The sequence below is a fragment of the Oncorhynchus mykiss genome, chromosome 13 (genome assembly GCF_057628025.1).
Source record: "Oncorhynchus mykiss isolate SJ-2025 chromosome 13, ASM5762802v1, whole genome shotgun sequence".
Taxonomy (NCBI): Eukaryota; Metazoa; Chordata; class Actinopteri; order Salmoniformes; family Salmonidae; genus Oncorhynchus; species Oncorhynchus mykiss.
This window is the reverse complement of record NC_143034.1, coordinates 67,161,371-67,183,870: the sequence shown is the minus strand read 5'-3', so window position 1 is coordinate 67,183,870 and position 22,500 is coordinate 67,161,371. Positions and strand designations below refer to the sequence as shown.

The following is a 22,500-nucleotide window of genomic DNA, read 5'->3' as shown; positions in this document are numbered from 1 at the left end:
AGAGAGGCAGTGGGGAAGGGAGACAGAGAGAGGCAGTGGGTAAGGGAGACAGAGAGAGAGGCAGTGGGGAAGGGAGACAGAGAGAGGCAGTGGGGAAGGGAGACAGAGAGAGGCAGTGGGGTAGGGAGACAGAGAGAGGCAGTGGGGAAGGGAGACAGAGAGAGGCAGTGGGGAAGGGAGACAGAGAGAGAGAGTGAGGCAGTGGGGAAGGGAGACAGAGAGAGAGAGAGAGGCAGTGGGGAAGGGAGACAGAGAGCGAGGTAGTGAGGAAGGGAGAGAGAGGGAGAGCGAGCGAGGCAGTGGGGAAGGGAGAGAGAGAGAGGCAGTGGGGAAGGGAGAGAGAGGGAGAGCGAGGCAGTGGGGAAGGGAGACAGAGAGAGGCAGTGGGGAAGGGACAGAGAGAGAGGCAGTGGGGAAGGGAGAGAGAGAGAGGCAGTGGGGAAGGGAGAGAGAGGGAGGCAGTGGGTAAGGGAGACAGAGAGAGGCAGTGGGGGAGAGAGAGAGAGGCAGTGGGGAAGGGAGAGAGAGGGAGGCAGTGGGGAAGGGAGAGAGAGGGAGGCAGTGGGGAAGGGAGAGAGAGAGAGGCAGTGGGGGAGAGAGAGAGAGAGGCAGTGGGGAAGGGAGAGAGAGAGAGGCAGTGGGGAAGGGAGAGAGAGAGAGGCAGTGGGGAAAGGAGAGAGAGGGAGGCAGTGGGGAAGGGAGAGAGAGGGAGGCAGTGGGGAAGGGAGAGAGAGGGAGGCAGTGGGGAAGGGAGAGAGAGGGAGGCAGTGGGGAAGGGAGAGAGAGAGAGAGGCAGTGGGGAAGGGAGAGAGAGAGAGGCAGTGGGGAAGGGAGACAGAGAGAGGCAGTGGGGAAGGGAGAGAGAGAGAGGCAGTGGGGGAGAGAGAGAGAGAGGCAGTGGGGAAGGGAGAGAGAGAGAGGCAGTGGGGAAGGGAGAGAGAGAGAGGCAGTGCGGAAGGGAGAGAGAGAGAGGCAGTGGGGAAGGGAGAGAGAGAGAGGCAGTGGGGGAGAGAGAGAGAGAGGCAGTGGGGAAGGGAGAGAGAGAGAGGCAGTGGGGAAGGGAGAGAGAGAGAGGCAGTGGGGAAAGGAGAGAGAGGGAGGCAGTGGGGAAGGGAGAGAGAGGGAGGCAGTGGGGAAGGGAGAGAGAGGGAGGCAGTGGGGAAGGGAGAGAGAGGGAGGCAGTGGGGAAGGGAGAGAGAGAGAGAGGCAGTGGGGAAGGGAGAGAGAGAGAGGCAGTGGGGAAGGGAGACAGAGAGAGGCAGTGGGGAAGGGAGAGAGAGAGAGGCAGTGGGGGAGAGAGAGAGAGAGGCAGTGGGGAAGGGAGAGAGAGAGAGGCAGTGGGGAAGGGAGAGAGAGAGAGGCAGTGCGGAAGGGAGAGAGAGAGAGGCAGTGGGGAAGGGAGACAGAGAGAGGCAGTGGGGAAGGGAGAGAGAGAGAGGCAGTGGGGGAGAGAGAGAGAGGCAGTGGGGAAGGGAGAGAGAGGGAGAGCGAGGCAGTGGGGAAGGGAGACCGAGAGAGGCAGTGGGGAAGGGAGAGAGAGAGAGAGGCAGTGGGGAAGGGAGACATAGAGAGGCAGTGGGAAAGGGAGACAGAGAGAGGCAGTGGGGAAGGGAGACAGAGAGAGGCAGTGGGGAAGGGAGAGAGAGAGAGGCAGTGGGGAAGGGAGAGAGAGAGAGGCAGTGGGTAAGGGAGACAGAGAGAGAGGCAGTGGGGAAGGGAGACAGAGAGAGGCAGTGGGGAAGGGAGACAGAGAGAGGCAGTGGGGTAGGGAGACAGAGAGAGGCAGTGGGGAAGGGAGACAGAGAGAGAGAGTGAGGCAGTGGGGAAGGGAGACAGAGAGAGAGAGAGAGGCAGTGGGGAAGGGAGACAGAGAGCGAGGTAGTGAGGAAGGGAGAGAGAGAGGGAGAGCGAGCGAGGCAGTGGGGAAGGGAGAGAGAGAGAGGCAGTGGGGAAGGGAGAGAGAGGGAGAGCGAGGCAGTGGGGAAGGGAGACAGAGAGAGGCAGTGGGGAAGGGACAGAGAGAGAGGCAGTGGGGAAGGGAGAGAGAGAGAGGCAGTGGGGAAGGGAGAGAGAGGGAGGCAGTGGGTAAGGGAGACAGAGAGAGGCAGTGGGGGAGAGAGAGAGAGGCAGTGGGGAAGGGAGAGAGAGGGAGAGCGAGGCAGTGGGGAAGGGAGACAGAGAGAGGCAGTGGGGAAGGGAGAGAGAGAGAGAGGCAGTGGGGAAGGGAGACAGAGAGAGGCAGTGGGGAAGGGAGACAGAGAGAGAGGCAGTGGGGAAGGGAGACAGAGAGAGGCAGTGGGGAAGGGAGACAGAGGAAGAGAGAGAGCGAGCTAGTGAGGAAGGGAGACAGAGAGTGAGCGAGGCAGTGGGGGATGGAGACAGAGGAAGAGGAAGAGAGAGGCAGTGGGGAAGGGAGACAGAGGAAGAGAGAGGCAGTGGGGAAGGGAGACAGATGAAGAGAGAGAGAGAGCTAGTGAGGAAGGGAGACAGAGAGAGAGCGAGGCAGTGGGGAAGGGAGACAGAGGAAGAGAGAGAGCGAGCTAGTGAGGAAGGGAGACAGAGAGCGAGCGAGGCAGTGGGGAAGGGAGACAGAGGAAGAGAGAGAGAGGCAGTGGGGAAGGGAGACAGAGGAAGAGAGAGAGAGGCAGTGGGGAAGGGAGACAGATTAAGAGAGAGAGTGAGAAAGGGAGACAGAGGGAGAGCGAGGCAGTGGGGGATGGAGACAGAGGAAGAGGAAGAGAGAGGCAGTGGGGAAGGGAGACAGAGGAAGAGAGAGGCAGTGGGGAAGGGAGACAGATGAAGAGAGAGAGAGAGCTAGTGAGGAAGGGAGACAGAGAGAGAGCGAGGCAGTGGGGAAGGGAGACAGAGGAAGAGAGAGAGCGAGCTAGTGAGGAAGGGAGACAGAGAGCGAGCGAGGCAGTGGGGAAGGGAGACAGAGGAAGAGAGAGAGAGGCAGTGGGGAAGGGAGACAGAGGAAGAGAGAGAGAGGCAGTGGGGAAGGGAGACAGATTAAGAGAGAGAGTGAGAAAGGGAGACAGAGGGAGAGTGAGGCAGTGGGGAATGGAGACAGAGGAAGAGAGAGAGAGAGGCAGTGGGAAAGGGAGACAGATGAAGAGAGAGAGTGAGGAAGGGAGACAGAGAGAGAACGAGGCAGTGAGGAAGGGAGACAGAGAGAGGCAGTGGGGAAGGGAGACAGAGAGAGGCAGTGGGGTAGGGAGACAGAGAGAGGCAGTGGGGAAGGGAGACAGAGAGAGAGTGAGGCAGTGGGGAAGGGAGACAGAGAGAGAGAGAGAGGCAGTGGGGAAGGGAGGCAGAGAGCGAGGTAGTGAGGAAGGGAGAGAGAGGGAGAGCGAGCGAGGCAGTGGGGAAGGGAGACAGAGAGAGGCAGTGGGGAAGGGAGAGAGAGAGGCAGTGGGGAAGGGAGAGAGAGGGAGAGCGAGGCAGTGGGGAAGGGAGACAGAGAGAGGCAGTGGGGAAGGGACAGAGAGAGAGGCAGTGGGGAAGGGAGAGAGAGGGAGGCAGTGGGGAAGGGAGACAGAGAGAGGCAGTGGGGAAGGGAGACAGAGAGAGAGGTAGTGCGGAAGGGAGACAGAGAGAGAGAGAGAGGTAGTGGGGAAGGGAGACAGAGAGAGAGAGAGAGAGAGAGGCAGTGGGGAAGGGAGACAGAGAGAGAGAGAGAGAGGCAGTGGGGAAGGGAGACAGAGAGAAAGAGCGAGGTAGAGACAGAGACAGAGAGAGAGAGCGAGGCAGTGGGGGATGGAGACAGAGGAAGAGAGAGAGAGAGAGGTAGTGGGGAAGGGAGACAGAGAGAGAGAGAGAGGCAGTGGGGAAGGGAGACAGAGAGAAAGAGCGAGGTAGTGAGGAAGGGAGACAGAGAGAGAGTGAGGCAGTGGGGGATGGAGACAGAGGAATAGAGAGAGAGAGGCAGTGGGGAATGGAGAGAGAGGGAGAGCGAGCGAGGCAGTGGGGAAGGGAGACAGAGGAAGAGAGAGAGAGAGAGGCAGTGGGGAAGGGAGACAGAGGAAGAGAGAGAGCGAGCTAGTGAGGAAGGGAGACAGAGAGAGAGCTAGGCAGTGGGGAAGGGAGACAGAGGAAGAGAGCGAGAGAGGCAGTGGGGAAGGGAGACAGAGGAAGAGAGAGAGCGAGCTAGTGAGGAAGGGAGACAGAGAGTGAGCGAGGCAGTGGGGGATGGAGACAGAGGAAGAGAGAGAGAGAGGCAGTGGGGAAGGGAGACAGAGGAAGAGAGAGAGAGGCAGTGGGGAAGGGAGACAGATGAAGAGAGAGAGTGAGGAAGGGAGACAGAGAGAGAGCGAGGCAGTGGGGAATGGAGACAGAGGAAGAGAGAGAGAGAGGCAGTGGGGAAGGGAGACAGATGAAGAGAGAGAGTGAGGAAGGGAGACAGAGAGAGAGCGAGGCAGTGGGGAATGGAGACAGAGGAAGAGGAAGAGAGAGGCAGTGGGGAAGGGAGACAGAGGAAGAGAGAGAGCGAGCTAGTGAGGAAGGGAGACAGAGAGTGAGCGAGGCAGTGGGGGATGGAGACAGAGGAAGAGAGAGAGAGAGGCAGTGGGGAAGGGAGACAGAGGAAGAGAGAGAGAGGCAGTGGGGAAGGGAGACAGATGAAGAGAGAGAGTGAGGAAGGGAGACAGAGAGAGAGCGAGGCAGTGGGGAATGGAGACAGAGGAAGAGAGAGAGAGAGGCAGTGGGGAAGGGAGACAGATGAAGAGAGAGAGTGAGGAAGGGAGACAGAGAGAGAGCGAGGCAGTGGGGAATGGAGACAGAGGAAGAGGAAGAGAGAGGCAGTGGGGAAGGGAGACAGAGGAAGAGAGATGCAGTGGGGAAGGGAGACAGATGAAGAGAGAGAGAGAGCTAGTGAGGAAGGGAGACAGAGAGAGAGCGAGGCAGTGGGGAAGGGAGACAGAGGAAGAGAGAGAGCGAGCTAGTGAGGAAGGGAGACAGAGAGCGAGCGAGGCAGTGGGGAAGGGAGACAGAGGAAGAGAGAGAGAGAGGCAGTGGGGAAGGGAGACAGAGGAAGAGAGAGAGAGGCAGTGGGGAAGGGAGACAGATGAAGAGAGAGAGTGAGGAAGGGAGACAGAGAGAGAGCGAGGCAGTGGGGAATGGAGACAGAGGAAGAGAGAGAGAGAGGCAGTGGGGAAGGGAGACAGATGAAGAGAGAGAGTGAGGAAGGGAGACAGAGAGAGAGCGAGGCAGTGGGGAATGGAGACAGAGGAAGAGAGAGAGAGAGGCAGTGGGGAAGGGAGACAGAGGAAGAGAGAGAGAGAGCATCCCAGCTGCTGTGTTAGCTACAGTACATTACTACAGTACATTACTACAGTACATTACTACAGTATACACTGCAGTACATTACTACAGTACATTACTACAGTACATTACAATTCCATACATTACTACAGTACATTACTACAGTACATTACTACAGTATACACTACAGTACATTACTACAGTACATTACTACAGTACATTACTACAGTATATACTACAGTACATTACTACAGTACATTACTACAGTACATTACAATTCCATACATTACTACAGTACATTACTACAGTACATTACTACAGTATACACTACAGTACATTACTACAGTACATTACTACAGTATACACTACAGTACATTACTACAGTACATTACTACAGTATACACTACAGTACATTACTACAGTACATTACTACAGTACATTACAATTCCATACATTACTACAGTACATTACTACAGTACATTACTACAGTACATTACTACAGTACATTACAATTCCATACATTACTAAAGTACATTACTACAGTATACACTACAGTACATTACTACAGTACATTACTACAGTATACACTACAGTACATTACTACAGTACATTACTACAGTACATTACAATTCCATACATTACTACAGTACATTACAATTCCATACATTACTACAGTACATTACTACAGTACATTACTACAGTACATTACTACAGTATACACTACAGTACATTACTACAGTACATTACTACAGTATACACTACAGTACATTACTACAGTACATTACTACAGTACATTACAATTCCATACATTACTACAGTACATTACTACAGTACATTACTACAGTACATTACTACAGTACATTACAATTCCATACATTACTACAGTACATTACAATTCCATACATTACTACAGTACATTACTACAGTACATTACTACAGTACATTACCACAGTACATTACTACAGTACATTACTACAGTACATTACTACAGTACATTACCACAGTACATTACTACAGTACATTACCACAGTATACACTACAGACTACTGATGTCACTGTTCACTGTCTGGACTCTGCTGCAGCTCCTGGCTGTTTACACCAAAGATATCTATGGTTTAACAGTATATATATATATATATATAAATACAGTGTAAAAACTGAGTGTACAGGACATTAAGAACACCTGCTCTTTCACTGACATACTGACCAGGTGAATCCAGGTGAAAGATATGATGTCTTATTGATGTCACTTGTTAAATCCACTTCAATCAGTGTAGATGAAGGGGAGGAGACAGGTTAAAGAAGGATTGTTAAGCCTTAAGACAACTGAGACATGGATTGTGTCTGTGTGCCATTCAGCAGGTGAATGGGCAAGACAAAAGATTGAAGTGCCTTTGAATGGGGTATGATAGTAGGTACCAGGCGCACCAGTGTCAAAAACTGCAGTGTTGCTGGGTTTTTCCACACAGTTTCCTGTGTGTATCAAGAATGGTCCACCACCCAAAGGACATCCAGCCAACTTGATACAACTGTGGGAAGCATTGGAGTCAACATGGGCCAGCATTCCTGTGGAACGCTTTCAACACCTTGAAGAGTCCATGTCCTGATGAATTAAGGCTGTTCTGAGAGCAAAATGAGCTGCATCTCAATATTAGGAAGGTGTTCTTAATGTTTTTTACAGTCAGTGTATATAATGGACTATCCAGGTATGACTAAACTGTTATCCTGATGTAACACGGTGGCCTAGCCTAACCATGGCCTAGACTAACCGTGGCCTAGCCTAACCGTGACCTAGCCTAACCGTGGCCTAGCCTAACCGTGACCTAGCCTAACCGTGGCCTAGCCTAACCGTGACCCAGCCTAACCGTGGCCTAGCCTAACCGTGGCCTAGCCTAACCGTGACCTAGCCTAACCGTGACCTAGCCTAACCGTGGCCTAGCCTAACCGTGGCCTAGGCTAACCGTGGCCTAGCCTAACCGTGACCTAGCCTAACCGTGGCCTAGCCTAACCGTGACCTAGCCTAACCGTGGCCTAGCCTAACCGTGACCTAGCCTAACCGTGGCCTAGCCTAACCGTGGCCTAGCCTAACCGTGACCTAGCCTAACCGTGGCCTGGCCTAACCGTGGCCTAGCCTAACCGTGGCCTAGCCTAACCGTGACCTAGCCTAACCGTGGCCTGGCCTAACCGTGGCCTGGCCTAACCGTGGCCTGGCCTAACCGTGGCCTGGCCTAACCGTGGCCTAGCCTAACCGTGGCCTAGCCTAACCGTGACCTAGCCTAACCGTGGCCTGGCCTAACCGTGGCCTGGCCTAACCGTGGCCTGGCCTAACCGTGGCCTGGCCTAACCGTGGCCTAGCCTAACCGTGGCCTAGCCTAACCGTGACCTAGCCTAACCGTGACCTGGCCTAACCGTGGCCTGGCCTAACCGTGGCCTAGCCTAACCGTGGCCTAGCCTAACCGTGACCTAGCCTAACCGTGGCCTGGCCTAACCGTGGCCTAGCCTAACCGTGGCCTAGCGTAACCGTGGCCTAACCTAACCGTGACCTAGCCTAACCGTGGCCTGGCCTAACCGTGACCTAGCCCAACCGTGGCCTAGCCTAACCGTGGCCTAGCCTAACCGTGACCTAGCCTAACCGTGGCCTAGCCTAACCGTGACCTAGCCTAACCGTGACCTAGCCTAACCGTGACCTAGCCTAACCGTGGCCTAGCCTAACCGTGACCTAGCCTAACCGTGACCTAGCCTAACCGTGGCCTAGCCTAACCGTGACCTAGCCTAACCGTGACCTAGCCTAACCGTGGCCTGGCCTAACCGTGACCTAGCCTAACCGTGGCCTAGCCTAACCGTGACCTAGCCTAACCGTGGCCTGGCCTAACCGTGGCCTAGCCTAACCGTGGCCTAGCCTAACCGTGGCCTAGCCTAACCGTGGCCTAGCCTAACCGTGACCTAGCTTAACCGTGGCCTAGCCTAACCGTGGCCTAGCCTAACCGTGACCTAGCCTAACCGTGACCTAGCCTAACCGTGGCCTGGCCTAACCGTGACCTAGCCTAACCGTGGCCTGGCCTAACCGTGACCTAGCCTAACCGTGGCCTGGCCTAACCGTGACCTAGCCTAACCGTGACCTAGCCTAACCGTGGCCTAGCCTAACCGTGGTCTAGCTCATCTTAATCTGCTGCATTTCAAATGTAGGATCAACCCTGTCGGTGTTACCAAGGAATCTGTGTCTGGGCAGGTGCATAAGGAAGACACCTTCTAATGTTCACGTCTAGGCTAGTATCAAAAACACTTTCTATTTGCTGTGATTTGAGGTTGAAAATGCCCTCCAATGGCCCCAACTCTCACACAACAGCAAGAACACACCATGTCAGAGAAGAGGCTCAGGCAGATCTTAAAACTCAAATTTTCTACAGTATTTAAGTAAAAAGTACAGATGAAGAATCTTAATTTGATCACAGTGTTGCAGGATAATGCAATGCAGGAAATGTAGAACTTGTAGTGGTATTTGAGGTTTAAAATGGCTTCTGAAGTTTGTAATTTCCACTTTGAAATTTCCGATTTGATTTTCCCTTATGAAAAATGTGTCAACCCCAACAAAAATATCCATTAATTATAAACCATGTATTAATTCACGTTTCCTGGGGCAGCAGGATAATTTTCCTGCTGTAGCAAACTGGCTCAAATTAAGATCCTACATCGGTACAAGTACAGGCCTACACAGTATATCAAAAGAGTCAATAAAGCCTCACAGGAAGAGTTTGTTTGCTGTAAAGACTGGTATTCCTCAGTCGTCGGTGTACATATAGCATTCTAGCCAGGTGACACAAAGCAAACGTGAGCCGGGGATGTAGTCCTTTTGAAGACAGTCAAAGAACGTTGGCAGCAATGCTTGTTACACTTCCCCTATGTTGAAACAAGGTCTTTCTTACTGTGTGTGCTGGAGTGCATCGACCTGTGTGTGTGTGTGTGTGTGTGTGTGTGTGTGTGTGTGGACATGTGCATGAATGCGTGTGTGTGTGTATGCGCTCAATTTTGTGTGTGTCTCTGTCAAATATTTGCCTGCGGTCTTGGGGCTCAGGGTTCTGCTAGAAGGAAAACAAAGAGTTCACAGCCCAGGTGATAAAAGACAGGAAGAGTGGAGAGAATAGAGAGATGGAGTGAGAGAATGAGGGAATGAAAGAAAGACAGAGAGAGATGAGATGAAAGAGGGAGAGAGGGAGCTGAAGAAGGCGGGCCAGGTTGAAGCAGGTTGGATGGAGGGGACAGAGAGGACACAGTCCCGAACCTCTCTCCCCTCTCCAGTGATAAATGTGTGTGATGAACGACTCTAGCCTCTACACGCAGTATTAATTAGCTGTATGAACTCCTGTGAACCCTCAGCACAGGGATCCTCCAGCCTTTCAACTCCTCAATCACACACACACACACACACACACACACACACACACACACACACACACATAGTTACACACACACACACACACACACACACACACACACACACACACACATAGTTACACATACACACACACACACATAGTTACACACACACATACACCCATACCCACATAGTTACATACACACACACACACACACACACACATATAGTTACACACACACACCCACACACACACACCCACATAGTTACACACACACACACACCCACATGGTTACACATACACACACACACACACACACACACACACACACACACACACACACACATAGTTACACATACACACACACACACACACACACACACACACACACACACACACATATAGTTACACACACACACCCACACACACACTCCCACATAGTTACACATACACACACACACACACATAGTTACACACACACATACACCCATACCCACATAGTTACATACACACACACACACACACACACACACACACACACATAGTTACACACACACACACATAGTTACACACACACACATACACCCACATAGTTACACACACACGCGCGCGCACACCCACCCACCCACCCACCCACACACACACATAGTTACACACATACATGCGTACACTCGCACAGCGACAGACACTCTGACACACACACACACGCACAGTCACACACAAATTAAATTGTATTGGTTGCACACACACTTACCCACACTCACTGTCTTTCCCCCACCATGCACACACGTGTACCCTCTTGGAAAGAATAGAGACAGATGGGTATAGCCCCTTTCTGAGAGAGAGAGAGAGGGGGGGGCACACACGCGGTTCCCAAATTTAAGAACTTCTGGCTTGCGTTCTTATTGGATTTCCCTGGAAGTGTTTGTGGGGGTGGACAAAGTGTGTTTATGTCTGCCTGTCTGTGTGTGTGCATGCATGTGTGTAAGCTCAACCATTATATGTTCTCTCACACTTCTCTTACTCTTTCCTCTACAGGTGATGAAGGAGACAACTTCTATGTGATTGACCAAGGAGAAGTGGATGTAAGTTTCCCATTGGCTTATTCATTCCTCCCCTCTCCACTCCCCTACATACTCCCCAGGTCATTCTCAGTCACCTTACCTGGTCAAATAAGGGTTAATAAAGCAGTGTTAACCAAACCTCTCTACGAGTACCTCCAGTTCTCATTGGAAAGAGAGAGACAAGAAAATCATCCCTCTTTTTTAAGAAGGAAAAATCATCATACCTTCCTACCTCTACCCCACACATACCTTCCTACCTCTACCCCACACATACCTTCCTACCTCTACCCCACACATACCTTCCTACCTCTACCTCACACATACCTTCCTTCTTACCTCTACCTCACACAGACCTTCCTACCCCTACCTCACACATACCTTCCTCTACCTCACACCTACCTCTACCTCACACAGATCTACCTACCCATACCTCACACAGATCTACCTATCTCTACCTCACACATACATACCTACCCATACCTCACACAGACCTACCTACCTCTACCTCACACAGACCTACCTACTTCTACCGTACACAGACCTACCTACCTTTACCTAACACAGACCTACCTACCTCTACCACTCACAGTACTACCTACCTCTACCTCACACAGACCTACCTACCTCTACCGTACACATACCTACCTACCTCTACCTAACACAGACCTACCTATCTCTACCTCACACAGTCCTACCTACCTCACACACACCTACCTACCTCTACCTCACACCTACCTCTACCTCAACATACATACCTACCCATACCTCACACAGACCTACCTACCTCTACCTCACACAGACCTACCTACCTCTACCTCACACAGTCCTACCTACCTCTACCTCACACAGTCCTACCTACCTCTACCTCACATGCTGTCCTACCTCTACCTCACACCTACCTCTACCTCACACATACCTACCTACCCATACCTAACACAGACCTACCTACCTCTACCTCACACAGTCCTACCTACCTCTACCTAACACAGACCTACCTACCTCTACCTCACATGCCGTCCTACCTCTACCTCACACCTACCTCTACCTCACACATACCTACCTACCCATACCTCACACAGACCTACCTACCTCTACCTCACACAGACCTACCTACCTCTACCTCACACAGTCCTACCTACCTTTACCTCACAAAGACTTCATCATCACAATAGGACACCCTCATTCATGCAGATCACCAAAGCTAAAAACATACTTCACATTGGTCAACTGTACTGCTGTTTGTGTTAAATGATGATGAGCACTGGCCTGGGGTCTTTTCTGACTTCATTGACTTGCGGTCTGGTCACGCTAGTGTGGGGCCCAGACACGCTCTGAACGCCACACAATGACAACAGTCAGAACACCTTTTTGTTTTAGGAACCCGAAGCGACAGAGAGATAGAGTTAAGTGGAGAGATAAAAAAGATAAAAAACAGATGGAAAATCAAACAGGAAACAACCTTATCGGTTTAGGATAAAGGGAGAGGGAGGGAGAGGAGACGTAAGGTAACCAGAGAGGACTGGGTCCAGGTGGGTGAGCTCCGCTGAGCGAGAGAGAGGAGAGAGGGATAAGGTGTGAATGAGAGGGAGAGAGAAAGAGAAGGGGTGGTGGAGAGGGTTGGAGCGATGGTGCCCTGATACAGCAGGTCTACCTACTGGTCCGGGTGGGCGAGCTCCACCGAGCGTATCAGAGAGCCCAGTTAGACCCAGACAGAGATGGATGGATGAGAGGAGAGACAGGGATAAGGGAGTGGAGGAGAGGGATAAGGGAGTGGAGGAGAGGGAGAGAGAGGGATAAGGGGTAAGGGAGAGAGAGGGATAAGGGAGTGGAGGTGAGGGAGAGAGATAAGGGAGTGGAGGAGAGAGAGAGGGATAAGGGGTAAGGGAGAGAGAGAGAGGGATAAGGGAGTGGAGGAGAGGGAGAGTGAGAGGGATAAGGGGGTGGAGGAGAGAGAGAGAGAGAGATAGGGATAAGGGAGTGGAGGAGAGGAGAGGGATAAGGGGTGAAGGAGAGGGAGAGAGAGTGATAAGGGAGTGGAGGAGAGGAGAGGGAGAGAGAGAGAGAAGGGATAGGGTAGAGAGAGAGAGGGGGATAAGGGAGTGGAGGAGAGGGAGAGAGAGAGAGAAGGGGTGGGGTAGAGAGAGAGAGGGGGATAAGGGAGTGGAGGAGAGGGAGAGAGAGAGAGAAGGGGTGGGGTAGAGAGAGAGAGGGGGATAAGGGAGTGGAGGGGAGGAGAGGGAGAGAGAGAGAGAAGAGATAGGGTAGAGAGAGAGAGAGAGAGAGGGATAAGGGAGTGGAGGAGAGGGAGAGAGAGAGAGAAGGGGTGGGGTAGAGAGAGAGAGGGGGATAAGGGGGATAAGGGAGTGAAGGAGAGGGAGAGAGAGAGAAGGGGTGGGGTAGAGTGAGTGCCCTGATACAGCAGGTCTACCTACCACTGGGACAACATTAAAGGGAATGGGAAAGATCAACAGTGGCACAGTTGATTTATTTTTTAATTTGGGTTTGATGTTGAAGGATGAAGACTCATCTTGACATTAGACTACTTTTGTGTTCTCAAAGCGTCTGACAACCTTTAGATGTTGGAGTGAACTGGAATGGTGACGGCAGCCATGGCTGTGGAGAAAGGTTATGTTCATTAGTGCACATCGTAGCAAAACATTCTAAAAGGTTCTGCAACGGAAAATGAAAAAGAGCATTGTACAAATCCAGGTATAGTCCCTCGGCGGCAGGTAGCCTGGCGGGTAGGAGAGTTGGGTCAGTAACCGAAAGGGGACAAAGTCGTTCTGCCCCTGAGCAAGGCAGTTAACCCACTGTTCCCGTGCACCGATGTTGATTAAGGCAGTCCCACTGCACCTCTCTGATTCAGAGGGGTTGGGTTAAATGCGGAAGACACATTTCAGTTGAATGTGTTCAGTTGTACAACTGACTTGTTCCAGTCTGTTTTTTTTCTTCATTTGGTGCCTAATGAAGACAACCCAGTTGTTCCTGTAGATGGTTAAACACTGGTTGTTTACCCAAGCCTCCCACAACTCCCTCTGCTATCTACCGTGTAAATCCCTGAGGGTTCTGTTTTAAAGACCTGATAAAGGGATAGTGACTCAATGGAGGCATTCTAGTGGAAGTACATTCCTCTGTTTATCTTTTCCCCTCTTTTGTTTCATTCTGTCTCTCTTATTTACTTGTTCTTACACCATTTTAAAGTAGTTCCTGTGTGATATGGTCACTTCATTTTCATAAATAATGTCTTGTTCTTTTCTTCTACCGTATTATTACATAAGTCATTGTGTGTGTGGAGCAGTTGTTCCCATATACACACACACACACACACACACACACACACACACACACACACACACACACACACACACACACACACACACACAATGTACCTCCAACATTGCTCCCTGACAGAATCTAAATGTCTCCCACCACACCCAATCACCTCCCTCCCTTCCTCCCTCCCTCCACAGTAGAGTGAGGAGAGATGGATATGTGAGCTACATAACCCTCTCCTCTCTCTCCTCGTCCCCCTGTAGTAAGCAGCAGTATCAGTCCTCTATCATATCATAGCTGTGCTCCCAGAGGTGGCTGGCTGGGGATCAGCATCACATTCTGGCTGCCACCAGAGAATCTGGAACATCCACTCCCCAGGCCAAGCCCTGTCAGCCTGCACCCATCCCAGCCAAGCCCTGTCAGCCTGCACCCATCCCAGCCAAGCCCTTTCAGCCTGCACCCATCCGAGCCAAGACCTCAGAGATGTGGCTCAGTGCTGAGGCTCTCTGTTTCTCTCTTTATACTCCACTATTTCTCTATTCGTCTCTCTCTCTCCCTCTCTCTACCTCTCTCTTTCTCTCTCTCCCCTCTCTCTCCCTCTCTCTCTCTCTCCCTCTCTCCACCTCTCTCTCTCCTTCTCCCTCTCCACCTCCCTCTCTCTCTTTCCTTTCTCTCTCTCCTCTCTCTCTCTCCCTCCCTCTTCACCTCTCTCTCTCCACCTCTCTCTCTCTCCCTCTCCACCTCTCTCTCTCCCCTCCCTCTCTTTCTCTCTCTCTGTCTCCACCTCTCTCTCTCTCCACCTCTCTCTCTCCCTCTCACTCTACCTCTTTCTATATTTCCCTCTCTCTATCTATCTCTCTCTATCCCGCCATCTCTCTTTCTTGCTCTCCCTCCCTCTCCTCCTTTCTCCAACTCCCCCTCTCTCTCCACATCTATCTATCTATCTATCTATCTATCTATCTCTCTCCCCTCTCTCTCTCCCCTCTCTCTCTCCCCTCCCTCTCTCTCTCTCCCCTCTCTCTCCCCTCCCTCTCTCTCTACCTCCCTCCCTCTCTCTCCACCTCCCTCCCTCTCTCTCCACCTCTCTCTCTCTCCACCTCTCTCTCTCTCTCCCACTGTCGATCTATCTATCTATCTCTCGCTCTCTATCTATCTCTCTTTCTCGCTCCCCTCCAACTTAAAACAGAGCGCTCTGCTCAGTGCTGTATGTATGTGTGTGTGTGTGTGTGAAACCTCCCATCGTAGAGTAGGGTCCATTAAACTGTGGTGATGATGTCTCTCATTAGGCGGAATGTAAATCTACCGTTGACTGGGGGAGAAGTGAAATTGCTGCTGGTGTTAACGCCACACACACAAGTATGCACACGCGGAAACACACACACACACATGCTAGTGCACACACATGCACGCAAGCCCACACACAAATGCCTCAGTGTGTACTGGGACATTCCACTTTGTGTCTAGTAATATGTGATTTTATGATAACCCTCAATAGGTCCTAGCCCAAGACAAGCCCTTTATCCATACTGATGATAACCCTCAATATGTCCTAGCCCAATACAAACTCTTTATCCATACTGATGATAACCCTCAATATGTCCTAGCCCAATACAAGCCATTTATCCATACTGATGATAACTCTCAATATGTCCTAGCCCAAGACAAGCCCTTTATCCATACTGATGATAACCCTCAATATGTCCTAGCCCACGACAAGCCCTTTATCCATACTGATGATAACCCTCAATATGTCCTAGCCCAAGACAAGCCCTTTATCCATACTGATGATAACCCTCAATATGTCCTAGCCCAAGACAAGCCCTTTATCCATACTGATGATAACCCTCAATATGTCCTAGCCCACGACAAGCCCTTTATCCATACTGATGATAACCCTCAATATGTCCTAGCCCACGACAAGCTCTTTATCCATACTGATGATAACCCTCAATATGTCCTAGCCCAAGACAAGCCCTTTATCCATACTGATGATAACCCTCAATATGTCCTAGCCCAAGACAAGCCCTTTATCCATACTGATGATAACCCTCAATATGTCCTAGCCCACGACAAGCCCTTTATCCATACTGATGATAACCCTCAATATGTCCTAGCCCACGACAAGCCCTTTATCCATACTGATGATAACCCTCAATATGTCCTAGCCCAAGACAAGCCCTTTATCCATACTGATGATAACCCTCAATATGTCCTAGCCCATGACAAGCTCTTTATCCATACTGATGATAACCCTCAATATGTCCTAGCCCACGACAAGCCCTTTATCCATACTGATGATAACCCTCAATATGTCCTAGCCCACGACAAGCCCTTTATCCATACTGATGATAACCCTCAATATGTCCTAGCCCACGACAAGCCCTTTATCCATACTGATGATAACCCTCAATATGTCCTAGCCCAATACAAGCCCTTTATCCATACTGATGATAACCCTCAATATGTCCTAGCCCAATACAAGCTCTTTATCCATACTGATGATAACCCTCAATATGTCCTAGCCCACGACAAGCCCTTTATCCATACTGATGATAACCCTCAATATGTCCTAGCCCAAGACAAGCCCTTTATCCATACTGATGATAACCCTCAATATGTCCTAGCCCACGACAAGCCCTTTATCCATACTGATGATAACCCTCAATATGTCCTAGCCCAAGACAAGCCCTTTATCCATACTGATGATAACCCTCAATATGTCCTAGCCCATGACAAGCTCTTTATCCATACTGATGATAACCCTCAATATGTCCTAGCCCACGACAAGCCCTTTATCCATACTGATGATAACCCTCAATATGTCCTAGCCCACGACAAGCCCTTTATCCATACTGATGATAACCCTCAATATGTCCTAGCCCACGACAAGCCCTTTATCCATACTGATGATAACCCTCAATATGTCCTAGCCCAATACAAGCCCTTTATCCATACTGATGATAACCCTCAATATGTCCTAGCCCAATACAAGCTCTTTATCCATACTGATGATAACCCTCAATATGTCCTAGCCCACGACAAGCCCTTTATCCATACTGATGATAACCCTCAATATGTCCTAGCCCAAGACAAGCCCTTTATCCATACTGATGATAACCCTCAATATGTCCTAGCCCACGACAAGCCCTTTATCCATACTGATGATAACCCTCAATATGTCCTAGCCCAAGACAAGCCCTTTATCCATACTGATGATAACCCTCAATATGTCCTAGCTCAAGACAACCCAGCTCAGACCATCCAGCCCTGCCCAAACCCTCCTCATGTATTTGATGGCCAGATTAAAAAAGAAATCAAATCTTATTTTATCACATACACATGGTTAGCAGATGTTATTGGTTACATACACATGGTTAGCAGATGTTATTGGTTACATACACATGGTTAACAGATGTTATTGGTTACATACACATGGTTAACATATGTTATTGGTTACATACACATGGTTAACAGATGTTATTGGTTACATACACATGGTTAACATATGTTATTGGTTACATACACATGGTTAGCAGATGTTATTGGTTACATACACATGGTTAGCAGATGTTATTGGTTACATACACATGGTTAACAGATGTTATTGGTCACATACACATGGTTAGCAGATGTTATTGGTTACATACACATGGTTAGCAGATGTTATTGGTCACATACACATATTTAGCAGATGTTATTGCGGTGTAGTGAAATGCTTGTGTTCCTAGCGCCAACAGTGCAGTAATATCTAACAATACACAACAATACAAGTAAAATAATGGAATTAAGAAATATATACATTTTAGGATGTGCAATGTAGGAGTGGCGTTGCCAGGTTAGTGGAGGTCATTTGTAAAGTGACATTGCATAGGTAATAAACAGTGAGTGGGTGCCGGCTAGTGATGGCTATTTAACAGTCTGATGGCCTTTTTCAGTCTCTGAGTACCAGCTTTGATACACCTGTACTGACCTCTCCTTCTGGATGACAACAGGGTGAACAGGCAGTGGCTCTGGTGGTTGATGTCCTTGATGATCTTTATGGCTTCCTGTGACATCGGATGCTGTAGGTGTCCTGGAGAACAGGTAGTTTGCCCCCGGTGATGCGTTGGGCAGACTGCACCACCCTCTGGAGAGCCTTGTGGTTGCGGGTGGTGCAGTTGCCGTACCAGGTGGTGATACAGCCCGACAGGATGCTCCCAATGGTGCATCTGTAAAAGTTAGTGAGGGTCTTAGGGACCAACCTGAATTTCAGCCTCCTGAAGTTGAAGAGGTGCTGTTATGCCTTCTTCACCACACTGTCTGTGTGGGTGGACCATTTCCGAATGTCAGTGATGTGTACGCCGAGGAGCTTTTCACCCTCTCCACCGCGGCTCCATCAATGTGGATGGGGGCGTGCTTGCTCTGCTGTTTCCTGAAGTCCGTGATCACGTCCTCCCGGTAGGCTGTCTTGTCGTTCTTGGTGATCAAGCCCACTACTGTTGCCATCTAGAAACTTGATGATTGAGTTGGAGGCATGTATGGCCATGCAGTCATGGGTGAACAGGGAGTACAGGAGGGGGCTGAGCATGCACCCTTGTGGGTTCCCTGTGTTGAGGATCAGCGGAGTGGAGATGTTGTTTCCTACCTTCACCACCTGGGGGCGGCCCGTCAGGAAATCCAGGACCCAGATGCACAGGGCAGGGTTCAAACCCAGGGCCCCGAGCTTAATGATGAGTTTGGAGGGTACTAGGGTGTTGAAGGCTGAGCTGTAGTCAATGAACAGCATTCTTACATAGGTATTCCTCTTGTCCATATGGGATCAGGCAGTGTGCAGTGCGATGACGATTGCATCATCTGTGGATCTTTTGGGGCGGTAAGCAAATTACTGTGGGTTTTAGGGTGTAAGGTATGGTGGAGGTGATATGATCCTCTCAAAGCACTTCATGATGACAGAAGTGAGTACTACGGGGCGGTAGTCATTTAGTTCAGTTACCTTAGCTTTCTTGGGAACAGGAACAATGGTGGTCATCTTGAAGCATGTGGAGACAACAGACTGGGATAGGGATTGATTGAATATGTCCTAAACACTCCAGCCAGCTGGTCTGCGCATGCTCTGAGGATGCGGTTAGGGATGTCATCTGGACCATGGGATCATTATGGGATCATTCACCTGTGGACCATGGGATCATTCACCTGTGGACCATGGGATCATTCACCTGTGGACCATGGGATCATTCACCTGTGGACCATGGGATCATTCACCTGTGGACCATGGGATCATTCACCTGTGGACCATGGGATCATTCACCTGTGGACCATGGGATCATTCACCTGTGGACCCTGGGATCATTGTGAGATCATTCACCTGTGGACCATGGGATCATTATGGGATCATTCACCTGTGGACCATGGATCATTGTGGGATCATTCACCTGTGGACCATGGGATCATTGTGGGATCATTCACCTGTGGACCATGGGATCATTATGGGATCATTCACCTGTGGACCATGGGATCATTATGGGATCATTCACCTGTGGACCATGGGATCATTATGGGATCATTCACCTGTGGAATGGGATCATTGTGGGATCATTCACCTGTGGACCATGGGATCATTCACCTGTGGACCATGGGATCATTGTGAGATCATTCAGCTGTGGACCATGGGACCATTGTGAGATCATTCACCTGTGGACCATGGGACCATTGTGGGATCATTCACCTGTGCTCCTCTTGAAGCACTCTGTGAAGATTGTACCCCACTCTCAGATCTCCCCCCCCCCTCTCTCTCTCTCCTTCCCTCCTTCTCTATCTTTCTCCTCCTTCTTTCCTTCTCTCAGTGTTATTAAGTCAACAAGTGGATTGTGTGTCAACAGGTGAAACTGAATCCGCGGACTGAAAGGGGCTCTGTGAGGCCGTACTGTGTGTGTGTGTGTGTGTGTGTGTGTGTGTGTGTGTGTGTGTGTGTGTGTGTGTGTGTGTGTGTGTGTGTGTGTGTGTGTGTGTGTGTGTGTGTGTGTGTGTGTGTGTGTGTGTGTGTGTGTGTGTGTGTGTGTGTGTGTGTGTAAGCTAAGTAGGCCATCCAGTGACCGCAGTTCTGGGTTGTGTGTGAGAGAGGCCGAGCAAGAGTGAGAGATTTGGGTGTTTAAGTCCACCACAGCTTTCCCACCTCCATCACCCCTTAATCAAAGGGAAGTCACACACACCACAGACGGAGAGAGAGAGAAGGGAGGGAGAGAGAGATAGGAGAGATAGAAGGCTTTTAGTGTCCCTTCCTCTGGCTTAGAGGGGATCAAATGCTCAGGGGGGTCCAGCCATCAGAGCTAAGACCCAGGAAACAAGGAGGGGGGAGAGATGGAGGGATGGGGATTGAGGGGAAGAGGACATTTGGGGTAAGGAGGAAGAAGGGGAACAAGAGACAAGATATAGAGATATATGGATTAAGTAGATCAAAAGGGGAGGGCGAAGGGAGAGAAAAACAGAAGGGGAGAGGAGGGCGAATGAGGTAGAGGTGTGAGTGGGCTGGAAAGGGGAACAGGAGAGATGTGGGGAGAAATGAGGTAGAGGTGTGAGTGGGTTGGAAAGGGAAACTGGAGAGATGTGGGGAGAAAGGAGGTAGAGGTGTGAGTGGGTTGGAAAGGGAAACTGGAGAGATGTGGGGAGAAAGGAGGTAGAGGTGTGAGTGGGTTGGAAAGGGAAACTGGAGAGATGTGGGTAGAAATGAGGTAGAGGTGTGAGTGGGCTGGAAAGGGAAACTGGAGAGATGTGGGGAGAAAGGAGGTAGGGGTATGAGTGGGTTGGAAAGGGAAACTGGAGAGATGTGGGGAGAAACGAGGTAGAGGTGTGTAGTGGAGACAGTCGTCCGGTCCGGGAGTGACCTCTGTGTTTGACCCTATAATGGAAGGTAATGATCCACGGTGAGGGAGTCGTGTTCACACCCATGTCCACCTCTACCCTGAGCCCTGTCTGTAACTAGAGACCCTAATCCCTCACACTAACCCCTCACATTAACCCCTCACACCCCTCCTCACACTCACCCTAACCCCTCTTCCTAACCGCACACACACCTCAACCTCACACTAACCCCTCACACCCCTCCTCACCCTAACCCCTCTTCCTAACCACACACACACCTTAACCTCACTCTAACCCCTCACAGCCCTCCTCACTTAATGACCTCACTACAAAGAGTTCCAAGTAGGGCCTGGTTTCATATGAGTGGACTATAGCTACGGCCCAACATGTATGGCAGCAGCAGACTAAGGGGACTAGAACTAGGACTGTGTCCTGGTCAGGTCACATGGTCAGGTAAAACACTTGGTCCTAGCTAAGGAGGTAGGATCTTAAAGAGGCTTCTGAAGTTTCTCATTTCCAGGCTTGAGTTTGTCTTAACTACAAATGGATCAACCCCTACAAAATGCGATAATGCAACACAATAATTCCCATTTCCTATTGCTGCAGGATTATTAGGATCCTATTCTCTGATTGGCCAATTCAGTGGAGATACTTTTGTTCAGACAGTCCAATCATGCCTTTTCTGTGAAATGTGATGAAATGTGATGATCTTACAGTAAGTGTTATGTTGACCAACAATATGCCCATGTAGCTACATACATTACCCACACACAGTATTGTGGGAGGCTGTTACAGCCCACGGAAGCCACTCTCACAGTATCTGTCTGTCTGTGTGTGTGTCTCTCTCTCCAGGTATATGTGAACGGAGAGTGGGTGACCAGTATTGGGGAGGGGGGCAGCTTTGGGGAGCTGGCCCTGATCTACGGGACCCCCCGAGCCGCCACCGTCAAGGCCAAGACTGACATGAAGCTGTGGGGCATCGACCGGGACAGCTACCGACGCATCCTCATGGTACAGATACACACACACACACACACACACACACACACACACGACCAGGACAGCTACCGACGCATCCTCATGGTACAGATACACACACACACACACACACACACACACACACACGACCAGGACAGCTACCGACGCATCCTCATGGTACAGATACACACATGTAGAAACACACACACACACACACACACACACACACACACACACACACACACACGACCAGGACAACTACCGACGCATCCTCATGGTACAGATACACACATGTAGAAACACACACACACACACACACACACACACACACACACACACACACACGACCGGGACAGCTACCGACGCATCCTCATGGTACAGATACACACATGTAGAAACACACACACACACACACGACCAGGACAGCTACCAACGCACCTAATGGTACAGGCTGAGCACACACGAGCGCACACACACACGCAAGTGCACACACATGCAAGTGCACACACACACACACACACACACACACACACACACACATACACAGAAAGGCATAAACAGACACACAACCGTAGCAGCTACTGACACATCCTCATAGTACATAACAGACACACATACAGTACACCTGGCACAGCTGTCCTCTGTTCAGACACCAATCTGTCTGACTCTACTGTCTCTGTCCAGACACCAACCTGTCTGACTCTACTGACTCTGTC

General features: G+C 50.5%; 1 protein-coding gene across 3 annotated transcripts in view; it reads left to right on the top strand.

The window, feature by feature from the left end:
• The window catches only part of LOC118938336 (cAMP-dependent protein kinase type I-beta regulatory subunit), a 203,929-nt gene that overhangs the window by 120,726 nt on the left and 60,703 nt on the right, over nucleotides 1-22,500 (top strand). For all 3 annotated transcript variants that reach the window (XM_090197307.1, XM_090197308.1, XM_090197309.1), the window contains 2 exons: nucleotides 10,671-10,717; nucleotides 21,659-21,817. In XM_090197307.1, the coding sequence (XP_090053433.1) occupies nucleotides 10,671-10,717; nucleotides 21,659-21,817 (206 nt within the window). The remainder of the gene's footprint in view (nucleotides 1-10,670; nucleotides 10,718-21,658; nucleotides 21,818-22,500) is intronic.